General features: G+C 38.8%; 1 protein-coding gene across 13 annotated transcripts in view; it reads left to right on the top strand.

Annotated features, from left to right (window-relative positions):
- Positions 1–232: 232 nt before the first annotated feature.
- The window catches only part of Ppfia2 (PPFI scaffold protein A2), a 465,396-nt gene continuing 449,080 nt past the window's right edge, over positions 233–16,548 (top strand). For 9 of the 13 annotated variants that reach the window (XM_042263595.2, XM_076553858.1, XM_076553856.1 and 6 more), the window contains exons 1-2: positions 1,131–1,263; positions 5,560–5,810. In XM_042263595.2, coding sequence (XP_042119529.1) covers positions 5,562–5,810 — 249 coding nt within the window. In that variant the 5' untranslated portion in view covers positions 1,131–1,263; positions 5,560–5,561. Of the gene's footprint in view, positions 339–1,130; positions 1,264–5,559; positions 5,811–16,548 lie in introns of those variants that run through there. The other 4 variants (XM_076553854.1, XM_076553860.1, XM_076553855.1 and 1 more) reach the window with 3 other exon arrangements.

A 16,548-nucleotide genomic window follows, 5' to 3' on the forward strand; every position in this document is an offset into this window, starting at 1 on the left:
CCCCCGCCCCCTTTACACTTTTGCCCATCCGTGGCCCTCGCCATCATCGAGAGCACTGGGACCAGCTTTATCCTCGGCAGCCCTGGAGAAGCTTTGGGGGAGACCAGTGTATCCACGAGCGCGTGTGTGCGTGAGGAGGAGAGCAAAGACGTGATTACTTCAGAATTTATTTAAGGGCCGGTGGAAACCACTGCAGCAGCTTCCAGGGGAAGCCCTTGTTCCAGAGGAAGAGGAGGTGGAGGCTGCCAAGGAGGAGGAGGGGAGGAGACACAGAAGGAGGAGTAGCAGCCGCTTGCATGAGGCAAGGATGCTATAGCATCCTCACCCATTCTCAGCAGGTTGGTTCTGTCGGCCAACTGATGCAAGCAGAGGAGTTGCAGAGCGGTTGGGAGGGGAAAATTGGTGCCCTCTCAGGGGATAGGGGTGAGGGGCAGTCCGCGGAGGGAGGAGGGAGGTGTGTGTGTGTGTGTGTGTGTGTGTGTGTGTGTGTGTGTGTGTGTGTGTGTGTGTGCTTCCCTTCCCAGGAAATAAACGTCTCTAAGTGAAAGGATACGCGCTAGGACAGAAGTAGGCTGGGTGTCCAGAGAAGACCTGTCCTGCTTCTAGCATCCCTGGGGACTCACTTCCTTTTAACCATCAAACTCCCAGCAATTACCATAAACTCCACAGTGACTCCGGGTGGGGTACTGGGTGGAGAATTTCCCTTCCAGAGAGGTACCTTCCCACACTTCACCCCGAAGTTCGCGTTTGAAGGGATGCTTCTTCACCCGCTGGGTGGCCCGGGAGACCGCGGGGAGCAGTTGTGCTAGGTTAAGTTTCTGAAAGTCAGATCCAGTCCCGGATTACCAGCTCTCCGCCCCGGGGGCTCCGCTGCACGCTCGAGCTGCTGCTGCTGCTGCTGCTGGGCGGCAAAGGGGCCGCGGCTGCTTTAAGAACCGCCTCCCCCTCTCTTCCCTTTGACAATGGTCTGAACCGAGCTCTGCTTCCCAAAGCAAAATTTGTAATATGCCATTTTTCCGATGGACCCTTCTCCTTTTGGCTGCTGACGGAGCCACGGGAAGATGCCGAGTGGCTGCCACGCTACGGAGCCGGGGCACGTTCCAGGAGAACGCTGGGGCTCTCGAGTGTCTAAGCAGCCTTTCTCCTCCCGTTGCTAGGGAAATGGTCCAGGACTGCTGGGTGTGAGCCTCACCTCTCCTCCAGCCGAGACTGCGGTTGTCAGTGATCCATTGAAGAAACAGGACCTGAAATAAGAGACATTAGGTACAGAAACTGTATTCGAGTTGCATGGTTTCTTTTCCGCTTCATTTTTTTCCCCCATTTTTGACCACCTCCCCAGCCCCACCCCGCCCCCAGGGAAGAGGAGATGCAAAGTCCTCCTGTGGGTTTCTGTTAGTTACCTTTGCTTTCCACCCATCTTCCCCATCCCCGATGTCTCTGCCTCCTGCCTAGCTGGCTCTCTCCTGGGGCAGATGAACAATTTTAGTGTGGAAATTATGAAGTCAACTTCTTTCAGGGTGGTGGGGGTGTGGCTGAGCAGTAACTTGTCCAGCAGTGTGGGGTGAGCTCTCTGTTTGGCCATCTGAACAGGCACGAGGGTATGGAAAGTGAAAACGCTTCCATTAGAGGTGGTAGGAATATTTCCTGAGGACAGGGGATTTCAAAGAGTTAAAGAGGAGGAGGAATATTCGTGTAATGTAATCAGACAATGGCTAGGCTTTCTTTTACTGAATTACTCCTTTCGGGTTAACAGAGATGGAGCTGGGAGGGTTCTGAAGACTAAACCTTTGCCGAAGAAACTTATTACAGAGAACGACAGCTTCTTTGCCGGTGGTCGTGTATGAATTCTAGCGATACAATTAAATGAAGTTAGTGACCTACAGAAATAAAAGTCTTTTGGAATATTTTTGTCTGACTAGGTATAGCTTGTAAGAACATATAGTATTAAGGAACACACTAGATCTCAAAATCCTTGCTGAATGACTCCACTGGGCATTCAAAACTTTTATTTTGGAATCTGAGAGATTTAGAAGACAGTCAAGGTTATATGCTGACAGCATGGGAGTTGGTTTTCTTGGTATAAAATTATTCGGGCTAAATTTAAGCACTGAGATAATTAAACCAATCAGGGTTATTATTTTTTTCTCTCTCTTAAAAATAAAATTTGCATTGCCTGAAACTGGGTCCTGGAATCTTCAGGAGTCTAGTGATCAAGTCGTCTATATCTAGATGAAGCTAATGAAATTTTATTTCACATTGACTTGAGGAGGGATGATGAAAATACCTCAGCAAACTGTGTTTTGGCTTGTTTCTCAGTGATGGTGTACTGTTAGCATTTTTAGTTCCAAAAATGACTCTAAAAGCAAAATACGATATATCTGGGTGCAATATACAAGATGCTGGATGACCATATATTTCTGTATCGTGTTCCAGATATTCATCCTACAAAATATTCTTCATAGATTTTTTTAATTATTCTAGTTCACTCAAGCTGTGCAGCTGTGCATTTAGGAACTGTTACACTATGCTTTGAGGGACATGCAATTATTTTGCAGCTTATACCAGAATCTGAGGTCTAAGGTAATAATTAACCCAGCCACTAAAAGTAGCTTTGGTATTTGTAGAAAAAAAAATTTAATTTTGGAGGACTCTAGATTTGCTCATTTAGATTGATTTTAAAGAAAGTAGCATGTATCCATATTATTTTCTAATTAATTTTGCATAGTTGAAATTTTATGAATTTAATTTGGAGAGTTCAGAAGTATCTGCTAGATTTACAGCTATAGGTCTAGTAGCAGGTGTTTTAATGTACAATATAATTTCTGTAAGGATAAATGGTGACCAGTTTGTAATAGAGAACATGTCTGGGTTTTTTATAATAATACTTTATATATTTCACTATGTGTCTGTCAGGATGCATAAAGTGGGAATTTTATAAACAAAATTTTATTGTATTTATATTATAAAGAAATTTTATACACTTTAAAAACTGATTATCATTCTTGCTTTGGGGAAGGGAACATGAAGTTTTGAAAGGCAAACCAACTTGCTCCATTTCACATGCTTCAGGAGTGGGATGGAACTGAGTCACTCCAAGTGTAGAATGCATAGATTGTCTAAGTGTCTCATCATAGCATCTTTTGGCTGACCAAATCCATGACCACCTTTTCCACGGATCTGAAAATCTCAAGCTTGTGACTGTCCAGTGTCTCCTGGTAATATTAAGAATTTGAACACATGCACGAAATAGATGCTTGGAGTATTGAAGGCAGTTATACTCTCCTTGGAATTTAAAGTTGTTAGTAATAGCTTTCCTCTGCTAAGGGTATGATTTAAAATGCAGATTGATGAGCATTTAGATAACTATATTTCAAGGCACAATTTGTTCCGGTACTTTGTCTTAACGTTCAATGTCAAAAATAAACACGTAGGCTCATGGTCACGCCTTTCAGAACATCGCAGTTGTTCCACATGTGAATGTCATGCATGGCATGTGAACTAATCCTTTGAAGTAAGCCAGTGTGCTGAAAAGTTCTTGTTTTATTTTCAATTAGTGTAAAAAGAATTTATAGCAGTTAAAGGGGGTGATTTTTCAATGTTGGGATAGTCCATGAATGAAAATCAAAGTGGTAAAAGCATAAAGTATGCATTAAATAGCAAATGGCAGTAGTGATTGTGAAAGCCTGTGCAGGTGTACATGTAAAGACATTCTATAGACCTGCTCTGCAATGTACTTGAGGGAAAATCTGAAATAAATAAGTCAAGTTTCTGTCTTCAGATAGATCAGCGTTTTGAGGGATGGGAACAGTTTCAAAGTATTTTGAATTATTTTAGAAATTCCCAATCAATTCTTTCTTTGCTTTACCTAGAATACTTGTCATAAAATGAGTTACTTTCATTTTTTTAAAGTTTTGGTCAGTTTCCAATGGGTCATGACCAAATAGTTCACAGATAATTAAGTTTTGCTCCTTAACAACCAAATTTACATGAAGAAACATATAAAAAGTAATTAAATATTGAACCATTAAATCTTGACATTTTATTTCCAAATATCACAAGAAATAGTTTCCCTAAGGATATATATGTGGACAGAAAAAAATGAATTGACCTTTCATTATAAAGTCATGAGAAAACTTTGAGACACACAATAAAACTGGGCTTATCTCATATCAGGCTTTCTGCAAAACCAGACTTTCTAATATCTTCTTGCCCTCACACAACAACTGAAATTGAGATGAGTTAGACATGTAAATACACACACACACACACACACACACACACACGCACGCACGCACACGCACACACATATGCACGCACTTACACGCACAAGAGAGACAGAGACAGAGACACAGAGAAAATGGGAGAGAGGGAGAAAGAGAGAGACAGAGACACAGAGAGACAGAGAAAAAGGGAGAGAGGGAGAAAGAGACAGAGAAAGAGACACAGACACAGAGAGAGACAGAGACGGAGAGAGAGAGAGAAAGACAGACAGAGAAAGAGACAGACAGAGAAAGAGAGACAGGCAGAGAAAGAGAGACAGAGACAGAGAGACAAAAAGAGTATGAAAAGGAAAATGAAACAGTTTCTGATTTTTAAAGATACCACATGTGACAGGACAATGTTACATGTCAACATCTGTATTGTCTATTTTAAATCAAATTAATAAATAATTTCAAAAAGAATCAGTCCAATCCTTCCGTGACTAAGAGTTTGTGATTAGCAGCTGAGATATGAAGTGACTGAATGTGGTAATATAATTTACTGCAATCTGTTTTGTGGAATACTTGAAAGAGAGCTAGTTTGTAATTGTCTGGATGAAAACCAGACAATGGATCTAAGAGGAATGCTAAGTGTAATTAGCAGTATAATAATCAAGACAAATTCATGTATCTCAAATTAACTCTTAGAGTTTACGTCTAATTCAATCTGAATCATTTATCAAGTCTGTGCACAGTTCTGAAAGGCAGAAGATGAAAATAAATTAAAAAAAACACATCAGAAGGATTAGTTGTGAGGAAATCTGTTGAGGAAGTAAGAAAATACCGTATATTACCTAAAATAGCCAATTATTTGGGGTTTTTTGATTAAAACAGTGAATGTTAGGTCACTTATCTGCCCATCATTAAAAAATTGTATAGTTTCTACTCATTGAAGCACAAGATTGTATTGTCTGTTGACGGATAAGGTATAGTTATGTTCATGATAAGACATTTTTTTTAGCTTGCAGAGGTGGAAAAGAATGGGATGAGTGGTTATTCAAATGATGTGTTTCTGTAAATCAAATTATGAGTGATAAATTATGCAAAAGAAAATGGAAACAGGTTAAGTACGGTACATAAGACATCTATCGATTCCCATGACAAGTGAAAGCATGTGGGTTGCAAAGAGGAAAGAGATTGTACTTCACTGAGGTCCACACCTTCCTCTGGATTGGACTGGAGGCAGGAGTTTGGGAAAAGAGATCAATGACCTGTGAAGGCTTTAGTGAGATAGAAGCTGGGAGGGGGGCATGGTTGAAAATAATTTGTTTACTAAAAGTTCCCCTTTCTGTTCTTTAAGCAATGATGTGTGAAGTGATGCCCACGATTAATGAGGACACCCCAATGAGCCAACGGGGGTCCCAAAGCAGTGGCTCCGACTCGGACTCCCATTTTGAGCAACTGATGGTCAATATGCTGGATGAAAGGGATCGTCTACTAGATACACTTCGAGAGACCCAAGAAAGCCTCTCACTCGCCCAGCAAAGACTCCAGGACGTCATCTATGACAGAGATTCCCTCCAGAGACAGCTGAATTCAGCCCTACCTCAGGTATGCTTCAGTAACACAGGTTTTCCTTTTCAAAATGGAAAATAGAAGTCTCTTAATAACATTTACTTCGTGTTCATTTCCATAACTACTTTTCCGCTGAATATATAATATGTGCTTTGGATTAAAATTAATAATAAATTAGTAATGTATATCAAAATTTGCTTTACACAAAGTTATAGACTACTGGTGTGCACACGTTGCGCGCGCGCGCGTGTGTGTGTGTGTGTGTGTGTGTGTGTGTGTGTAGAATGAAAGAATTAGTGACTGCTGCCTGGGCTTTTTTTCATTGAAAATCTCAATTCTATGTTTTGGTGGACATAGAAAAACACTTCATCAGCTATAATGTAAGGCTAATAGATAATCTTGTCCTTGTAAACACAGTCATGACTGTTGAATATATTTATTTTCAGTTTTCATCTGTGTGGTCTGTCTGTTTTGGAAATGGTAGAAATCTGAGAATTCACTCTATAATACATTTAATTTGCCTGTCTTCAAAAATACCCAGTACTTGATTAACTTAAAAAAAATCATACATTATCTTTTCTTAAAAGTACTCAGAGCATCTCAGTCCCTTCTCATGTTCCCATCCCACATACCTTCCCTTCTACTGCCCACCCCCAGTTTACCCAGGAGATCTTAACTATTTTCCCTTCCTGTGGTGGTCCATGCCTGTCCCTCTTAGGGTCCTTCTTTTTACCTAGCTTCACTGGGGTTGTAGATTGTAGCCTGGTTGTCCTTTGTTTTGTGTCCAATATCATGTGGGTGACAGTTATGTGGCTAGATTTGTTTGACGGAGAGCCTGGCAATGGGACCAGGACTTATCCTGGGTGCATGAAATGGCTTTTTGGAACATTCCCCAGGGTGGGATACCTTGTCAGCCTTGACACAGGGGGGAGGGGCTTGGTCCTGCCTCAACTTAGTTTGCCAAACTTTGTTGATTCCCAAGGGAGGCCTTACCCTCTCTGAGGATTGGATAGAGGATGGGATGGGGATAAGTGGGGGGCGGGGGGGGGGGGGCGAAGGGGAGGGAGGAGGAACTGGGATTGATATGTAAAATGAAAAAAAAAAAACTTAAAGAAAAAAGTGATCAAAGTAGTTTCTTCTTACTTTTAAAACAGTTTGGAAATTGCCAACCTTGATGTTTCACATCTGTAATCCCAGCACTCGGAAAGAGAGGATCACGTGTTCAAGGCCAGCCTAGACTATGTCACAAAACTCTTTCAGAAATTAAAACAGAATAAATAAATAAAAGAAGGAAATTAGCAAAAGCCAAACTGCAGAGGGCTCTTTCAAACTAATGTTGTTAGTTATTTTTACATCTGTTCCTGTTAATTTTTAATATCACAGAAATAAAAAATAATGATTTCAAGTATATTTGTTTACAGAGTTAATGGTAAGGATCAGTAACTGATTGGTGAGTTTTGTGATCACACTGCTTGTTTGTAGGAAAAAAATGGACAGAATATGAATGACTATTTGTTTGTTTTGTTTTGTTTTTGAGACAAGGTTTCTCTGTGTAGCCCTGGTTGTCCTAGAACTCACTCTGTAGACCACACTGGCCTTGAACTCACAGAGATCTGCCTGCCTTTGCTTCCCCAGTGCTGGGATTAAAGGTATGTGCCACCAACGCTTGACTAACATTTAAAATAATTTTCCACGATAAATTAAAATTTTGTTTTAAATGCTGTTTTTGTTTTTACTAAAAAATAGAATAGCAAATTTTGAAGTGATATCTTATAACAAGTATCCTTCTACTATATAAAGTGTATAAATCTCTGAAGCCACCTATGTTATTAACCTTCTACGTCACGCTGAGGTAGTTATCACTCTCAGAATGGGTCTGATCACACACTCTCTTACCCAATAGGTAGTCGCCAACCCCTATAAATGATGCCTGTTCTAGACCTACACAAGATCAGTCAGTTTGTAATGGGAAGTAAGCTTTTAAGTGACTCTCACATGTTGAAAACACCAGTTGATTTCAGCACCCAGAATATGTTGACAAATTCTCCAAAGCATCTATCCATGTTTCACCTGGAATGATTTCTTTTGTTGTTGTTGTTGTTGTTTAAAGAGATTTCAGTACTGACAATGTTCTTCACGAGGCGATTTTTCAAACTATCACTTTTCTCACTCTTGTAGAAGACGGCTTCAGTTGGTCACAAGTGTTTGTAAAGCAATATCCTACAGAAAATCACACCTTCCCTACCTGTGTCACACAAGATGACTGTTTGGCTTTCCTGATACTGTTTCATTAAAGAGGGCCATTGTACTTTCTGTATATATGGGGAACAAGAGTGAAAAAGTGAAAAAGCATTTCTAGCCATTCTAGATAACTAAATTATTGAGATTATAATGTCAAATAATTTATATTTTATTTTTTATTATATTAATGTGCAACTTGTTATGACAACTTTTTTTAGTCTAGTTGTACTTCTTTTCTTTTTTTATGTGTACATGTGTGCATATGAGTGCATGTGTGCGTGTGTGCGTGTGTGCGTGTGTGCGTGTGTGTGTGTGTGTGTGTGTGTGTGTGTGTGTAGCTCCAAGTGTACAAGCCCAAGATGGTCTTTGGAAGCTTCACTCTACTGCTTTCCATCTTATTGGTCGAGGTATATTCTCTCTCACTTGAACCTAGTGCTAGCCTAGGTGGCTAGTCTGGCTTGCTGGCTAGTTTCAAGCAACCCTGTTCTTCCTTTCTAAACATGGGAGTTATAGACAGGATGCCATAGAGCATAAAACTCACGGTTCCAGTTCACATGTTTGCTGCTTCTCTGCGAAACATTTAACTGCTGAACAATCTCCTCAGTCCTGGGCTGGTTGTCTTGTGCAGTTCAGAATTTTGTGCCTGTATAGAATACATATATTTAAGCACACTAATACATTTCAAAGGAGAATACTATAAATATTTCTACTTCGTGGAAAAATTGAAGTCTATGGTCTCATCATTAAAAGATCTAGTTTTGCTATAGACTTTGAATAAAATGCCAATGTTCAGGATATATTTGTTAGGAATTGTAAGTAGGGATTGTGATTGTAAACTATTACATTGTTATAGCCATATTTTTATATTATTTAACATTTTAAAAATATCGATTTGCATATTACTACTATTCACACCAGAAGTCTACAGTTCTTAAACATAGTGATGGCACTCTTATTTTTCTAATATGAATATTTGATAGCCCAGCTTGTACTATTAGGAGTGTATATTTCATGCAAGTAGTAGATTGCTGCTCTTTAATTGGTATGTTTGAATTTTTGTGGATATTTGAAAGCAATGTATTGTTGGTAATATTCACATTTTACCGCGAAGTGCAGGGAGAAAGTGGCTGCCATAAATATGAGGTTTGAGGCAGAAATAAAACATATAAAACTGAAAACTACTATGGTAACATAAAAATGAAATTATTTCAGCAAGCAGAATTGAAAGCAGATACATATTTTATGATATAGGTATTCTAAATTGACTGTACAAGGCTTTGGGGCACAGTAGGAATTGGGGTTTAGCTTTAGTTACTCCATCTCGTTTTATCTCTCGGGGAGAAATTTAGCAATATTTCAACAATCTTAACTATGTAAATACCTACCTTAAAGTGTATTCCATTGCTCTGTAGAGTGTATCAGTGTTTAAAAGAGCTGATAATTTCACATCATTCCACATTCCACCTTGATGTTTCCAGCAATACTTCCATGTACCTGCCTTTCTAGTGTACAGCTCTAATTTACTAGTCCATAAAAACTCCCACTAAAAACCTTCCACTCTCAATCATCCTTTACCTTCTACTCCAGTTAATTCTGATCTAGTTTCCTATACAAAACCTAAGCATCCTTATAGAAGATTCTTGGTCCCTCATCTCTAATCTCCATCATTGGGGAGCCATATTGCTTTTCCTCTTAAATAAGGCTCAGATCTCTCCTTTCTTTTCTGCACCTGGCCCCACATTTCTCTGCCATGTCCCCTAAGATATCCCATTTGATAAATGTTTCATATTGTATCCTCAAAAAAATCCTGAACTACCTCTATGTCAGCAACAAACTTATCTTTCCAGTGCTTTTCTTTTATGCTGTCTTAGTGTTACTATTGCTGTGATGAAACACCATGACCAAAAGCAACATGTGTAGAAAAGTGTTTATTTCCTTCATAGCTCAGTGTAACAGTTCATCATCAAAAGCAGTGAAGTCTAACTACGACTTTGTCCCCTGCCTGAACCTGCTCTGAATTCTAAGTGCATTTCCTGTTTTACTTTTTTTTTTTTTGTCATTTTTTTCCGTATGGAAAATGAGTTACCTCTGTGTCCCCTCCTTCTTAGCTTAAGCTTCAAGACATCAGAAATACATCTTAACCTTTAACACCTCTCCAGACTCTCCAAGAGTTGATATATTAGTTATCTGTTTCCAAAATAGTTCTTGGTAACAAACACCACAATATTTCAGTAGAATTCAAAACTATGGATTTGTGGAGTTTGGCTGATCTGGGCTTGGACTGGCCACTCTTGAATGGGTTAACTCACGCTACAAAAGTATTTCGTTAGCTGTGTACCACCTCTTTACTGACTGTTTCTAGTTGGCTTTGATTGTGTAACTCATTTCTGTGCTTGTCAAATCCTAGGATAGGCTGGTGCCCCAGGTTCTCCTGCTCATGGTTCAGGAGGAAAAAACAGAGCAGAAAGTGCCTTTTAAGATTCTGTTTCATATTGCCCTTTAGTCAGGGCCAGAGACTCGGTGGAAAACAATAGCAAATGGCATGAACAAAGAAAGGGAGGGCTGAAACATTAGAGAAAGAGCATAATTGGTCTACCCTAAGTATAATCAAGCATCATCCAGGACATTGTCAAGCTAGGGGAAATCATTATGAAAATAATGTACTGGTATTTAAGGATTTGAAATAGAATTGTGCAGCTATCAAACTACAAAAGACAGTATAAATAGGAGAACACCACAGAGAAAGAATGGTCATAACTAGTAGCTTGCTGAGAATGGCCAAGACTGTGGACTCTATCCAGAGGTTAGAGATTTGAATTAAAACTTATTAGTTGTATATAGCTAAAAGGTTTTGAATCAGGCTATTTTAATTCTCTATTACCCTTTCACTCATGAGAGAGAAGTGCTTCAAGGAGGTACATAAATGTATTTCTGAAAACATTTTAAAAATGTCAGCTGTTATTCTCAAGGTGACATACAATTGGTGAACAACTCAATGAGGAATTCAGTTAGGAGGAGGGTGATTATGTAAAGAATGGGTTTTCTTTAATATTTTAAAATGCAAAATATTTAAGGGAAATTTGCAGAGGGACAAATTTGCTCTAAAGATACTGCTGTTCTGGAAATGAACTATCTAGATATCTTTTTGCCTTGGAATTTCTAGCTCAATAAACCTTGGTCCAAGTACTGAATTCCAATGATAGAAAGTGCTACATTGGATCATTATGAGAAATAAATGAGTTGTAACGTGCTAAAGAATTAAGTACTCAGGATACTATATCCTCAATAAATGCTACATGGAGCTCTAGTTTCAGTATCATTACGGTCATGGTCATCCTCATCTTTAATCAACCTTAGCAGTGTGGTTTTACTCAGTGATTATGACCAGTTTGGAATACTAGCAATGTTCACTTTGTCCAGTCTTAATCAAGTTTTGGGTGTCCTCTGGTCCGTCATTTTTACTATTAGAAATGTTATTGAGGGCTGAGAAATGGCTCAGCAGATACATCTTGTGCTGTGCATGTAAAGGACACAAGTATAGCTCCAAGCAGCTGCATTAGGTAGCTCACAATTGCTTGTAACTCCAGCCATACGCTTATCCAGTGCCTTCTTTTGGCTTCCAGGGGTAGTTGCACTCTTGTGTGCCTAACAGCCTGCTTCACACACACATATCCATGCTATTAAAAGTAAATCTTTAAACATATTCTTAATTATGCTCTTAATAGTCTTCTCAAGTCCTATAGTGACTGTGGGCATAGGTCCCTTATGTCACACAAGATCCCTTTGTACTGTGCTGAAATGACATTTGGATTGGGCAGAGTCATTTGTTGTATACACTAATTCAACAACACACTAAATGTGTTGTATCCATTGTCTGCCACAGACAAAGACTTCATTTTTTCTAACTGCCAATATTGTAGTCATTATTACACTTTTCTTTGTGTAGCTTTTTTTTTCCCTCCACAGCTAAACAAAGTAGTATTCACTTGGAGATTTTATATCTTAGTTATTTTACTTCTCTAATCCTTACTACTATGTTTTTCTCATGAGTGTTCTAAAAGTACACTTGTCAGGACTATGGATGTAGCTCAATTGTATGCCTGCCTAGCCAGCTCAAGGTTTTTGGTTTAACGCCCCACCACTGCCACTCCAGAAGCAATAGCATAGCAACCACCATGGCATTCTGCCGTCAGATGTTTGCAAATATAGTCATTCTTCCTTATTCTTATGCCCTTGAATGATTGGGCAAGACTACCAATCATTTCATTGGAAATTCCCCTTCCCTTAATTCTTCATAACCATTTTGTCCTAGAGTCATTCTTTTCCTTCACTTCCAATACAGTCTTCCTAATTATACCTATTCATATTTGTCTTTGTATAATTATATTCTCCAGTCTTTTTTTTTATACTTTCAACTATTCCTTTTATATTCTCTTTGGTTAGGTTTTCCTATCTATAATATTAAGTACTTCAAATGATCTTCCTCCCAACTGAGCAGCTTTGTAGTATCCAAATCTACTGCTTCAACTGTTGAATATAATAACAACCCTCAGACTCTGTTTTCCTTTAGAAACCAACCACTTTCTCCCATTTTTCTCTTTAAACCTATTTCTCAGCTTGTTCTTCTGTCTAATTTTTTTTTTTGATTTTTCAAGATAGGGTTTCTCTGTGTAGCTTTTTGCCTTTCCTGGAACTCGATTTGGAGACCAGGCTGGCCTTGAACTCACAGAGATCCGCCTGCCCCTGCCTCCCAAGTGCTGGGATTAAAGGCGTGCACCACCACTGCCCGGCTAAATTTCTTAATCTTGTCAACTGCAGTCTATTTTTTTCATCTCTACAATACTCAGGTGAAACAGTGGAAGAGAAACTTCATTATTTCAGAGAGTTTTTGATTTGCTATGCACTATGTATCACTTCATGCACCACAGGCAATGGAGGAATTCCCATTCCACTTAGAAGAAGAGTTTCGAGGAAAGCCCTCAGAAAGCTTGAGGAGCTTCTTTCAGAGACTGAAGAGAGAGTCGGAAGTCAAAAAGCCCAATAGAGGCTGAAGTTGACCGTGTTCTTCAGCATGCTAGAATCGGGCTTCTAGTCTTTTCTGTGCAAATATAAAGTTGGTGACTCTTAAAATGCCAAATGGAGCCTTCACAAGGGGTCTTCTTTAGGGTTGTCTTCAACCCACGGAATAGTAGTAGGCTATCACTTGCACAGACCCTACGTTGAAACAAAAATGATTAATGTGAGGACTGACTCCCAGAGTGGGAAAAGACAAAGCAAACTGAAATGGAGATGAATGTACCTAGGGGTTCTTTGAGAAAGCTACAAGTGAACTCTTGGGGAGCGGGGAACAGAATCATTGGTTACAGAAGCTCCATCATGAATGCCCAGATCAAGGGTGACAAGGGTATCAAACACATCACACTGTGGTCTGCCCTCCACCCCAAGTTCTCTTGACTGTTGTGATTGAAAACAGGCCCCTGAGGGTCACATGGCAGAGTAAAGAGAGACAATGATACTCCCATGTTCTCAGAAGGATCTCAAAGCTTGCAAGAACCTGCACTGAGGAAGAAGGTGGAGAATTTATGCCAGGTAGAAGTACAGGACATAATGCATTTTATGTTCTTTTATTGAATTAGAAGGAGATCATCAGTGTAAACTGGATTTTAAAATTCCAGTTGGACAGACAGTGTGCCTAAGCATAGTGGCAAAGTTAAAACACCTGTCTAAAATTTTATTTGAGGTTTATTTCTTCATTGAGAGCATCAGAAGAGAGTGTGTGGGTTACTGAATCCAGTTGACTTTTTAAACAACTTTGAAGTATGATCTTAATTTATGCTCACAAATTTCTAGTAAGATCATGCTTTGTGTTTCCATTTTTACAGATAGTAAAACCAAGGTACAGAAGTTAAGAAACTTGCTCAGTGCTGCACAGTGGTGAATGTTTGTTGAGATTTCATGAATGACATACATTTGTTTTCACTCTCAGCCACCTCCTTCATCTCATTGTGGTACATCTAGGTTAAAAGAAAGATTAAACTTCACTGGACACAAAAGTATGTTTGGGACATTGGCCATCAAAAGAATCTCCATGACTGTTCCTAAATTCTTAAAATGCAATTTTTTTTGTTATTTTTAATGAGATGGTAAATGATGATTATTTAAAACACAGTACAACTTGGGAAATGTTTCCTGGTGTAATACAATCCCCTGTGCAGAAGTAAGCATAATTACGTAGAAACTCAACTCAAAGTACATGTCGTTTCTTCTAAGAAAGCGAGTTCTAGAGATAGGTGCCCTGTACTAGCTTAGGGGACTAAGGAAGGGTCTATCCTTATCATACAGATAGTGTAGAAGTCATTTGGGTTGTTAGCCACCTCTGGTCCTGGTTGTAGGTGCTTTAAAGAAGCCTCTGGCTATACAAATAATGTAAAGGTCATTTAGATTACTAGCCACCTATGGTCTTGGTTGTAGGAGCTTGATATGGCCAGGCCCAGCAGATTGCCAGGCTATTAATCACTTCCAATTCCCTGCTTTCTTGATGGAAGAACAGGTTTTACATCTTTCCCATTGGAAAGATAATTCCCTGTGCTTAATGTTCCTGATTTCTCTGGAGATGGGTTGGGTGCGAGGATCTTTTGTTGTGCTCCCAAAATTCTACATTTATTTTGCAAAATTTCACTGATTGTAAAGGCTATGCATTTCTATTGTGTAAATTTAATTATGACTGTCCAATAAGTAATTTTTTTATTCACTAAATATGGCAAGGCTCCTTTTGTGTCAGCTTCTGCTCTAAAGGCATTGTTAAGTGCTGCAAATTATAGGGACACTTAGGAGCCATGTGAGGTCATAACCTAATTTCTACTGTGTAGCACAGGGATTTATAATTTTTTTTTTTCAAAATGGTAGTGACTTTTGCTGATTTCATTGTTCATCCCCTTCCTGTGATGAATTGGACATGCCCCCAGGGTCTACATGCCATCTTCTTCTTGTCTGAAGACAAACTTTGCCACATGAAGAATACTTCCATCACTAATAGATTATAACCAACATTGCTAAAGTGTGTTCTCATGGACTTTTCAAATCAAAATAAAATAAAATCTGTTTACACCCCATTGTACTCAACTACTAGCCCATCCATCTTTCCTTTTTGACAAATGATTGCCTCGAAGACTGAGTCGATTAAAGCATGTATTATTTGGCTCCAAATGTTGTCTTGTTTTGTTTTGTTTTGATCTGTTCTCATGATGATTTGTAATATTCATTACAAGTAAAGTAGCATAAACACATCTTTAATTGGTCAAGTTTTTAAAATAAAAGTTTTCATGAAAAAGATTTTAACTAATGATATTTTAATAACAGAAAGAAGTAAACTCAATTCTAATTAGCAGGAGATTTTTTTAACCCCAAATTGACGTTTGTGTGTGTGTGTGTGTGTGTGTGTGTGTGTGTGTGTGTGTGTGTGTGTGCTGCTTATTGGACGTGAGTACCTGTGGAGTCCAGAGGAGACTTGTAAGGATTTGGTTCCCTCATTTACATGGTTTCTGAAGATTGAAATCAGCTGTGTCCAGGCTTGTGTGGTAACTCTTTACCTACTTTTTTTTTTTTTTTTTTTTTTTTTTGTGAGAGTTCAGATGAAAGATGGGCTCTAATGGGAGGGGGAGGAGGAAGAGAGGATAACGGGGGGTGGGGGTGGGGAGAAGTATTGCATGCTTTCTCTCATATGGAAATCTAGATTTAAATATGTACATATGATATGAAAGCTGAATGGTTGAAGAAAGGGGAGCAGAAATATGGGAAAGGGGCTTGGTGGAGGATAATGAAGGGGACAATGACACACATGTGCAAAAATAATGAAACCCTTCATAGTGTATACTACATAAAGAGAGTCATAAAATATTAAAAGGTAGCATGTCCCTGTGACTTATTTTTAAGCTTGACAGATAGTGGCAGTTAATGTTGATTTGGTTAAAAGGAGCTAATCAAATCAATAATCTTTGGATAGAAAACATGTGACTCCTGAAATCACAAATTTTAGCAACTGTACTAAATTTAATGTTTCATATAATATAATTTTATTTGAAATTTCCTATCTGAAACTCTGTGTACACATAAACACAAGTTTTAGTGTCTTTGACAAATCCAGATTTTTCTCTTTTAATTTTTATTTATTTTATTTGTTGTTTATATTTGGGGTCTATTAGTTTTACTTAACTATATCATTGTTATTTCCTAATAGCTCAATTTTATTATCACAGTGTCCATATTCATTTCTAGATATCTATTTTCTCATAAATTTTATCTTACTTACTTTACTATTAATTAGTGTGGTGGTTTAAAGGAGAATGGCCCCTCTAGCCTCACATATTGTAATGTTTGGTTCCCAGTTGATAGAATGTTTAGGAAGGATTAGGAGGTATAGCCTTGTTGAAGTAGGTGTGGCATTGTTGGAGAAGGTGTTACTAGTGGTGGGTTTAGCTGAAAGTTTTCCTGTGTCCTGCCCAGTCCTGCAGCTGCTCAGACCCAAGTAAACACA

This window comes from Peromyscus maniculatus, chromosome 18 (genome assembly GCF_049852395.1).
Source record: "Peromyscus maniculatus bairdii isolate BWxNUB_F1_BW_parent chromosome 18, HU_Pman_BW_mat_3.1, whole genome shotgun sequence".
In the NCBI taxonomy this organism is placed as follows: domain Eukaryota; kingdom Metazoa; phylum Chordata; class Mammalia; order Rodentia; family Cricetidae; genus Peromyscus; species Peromyscus maniculatus.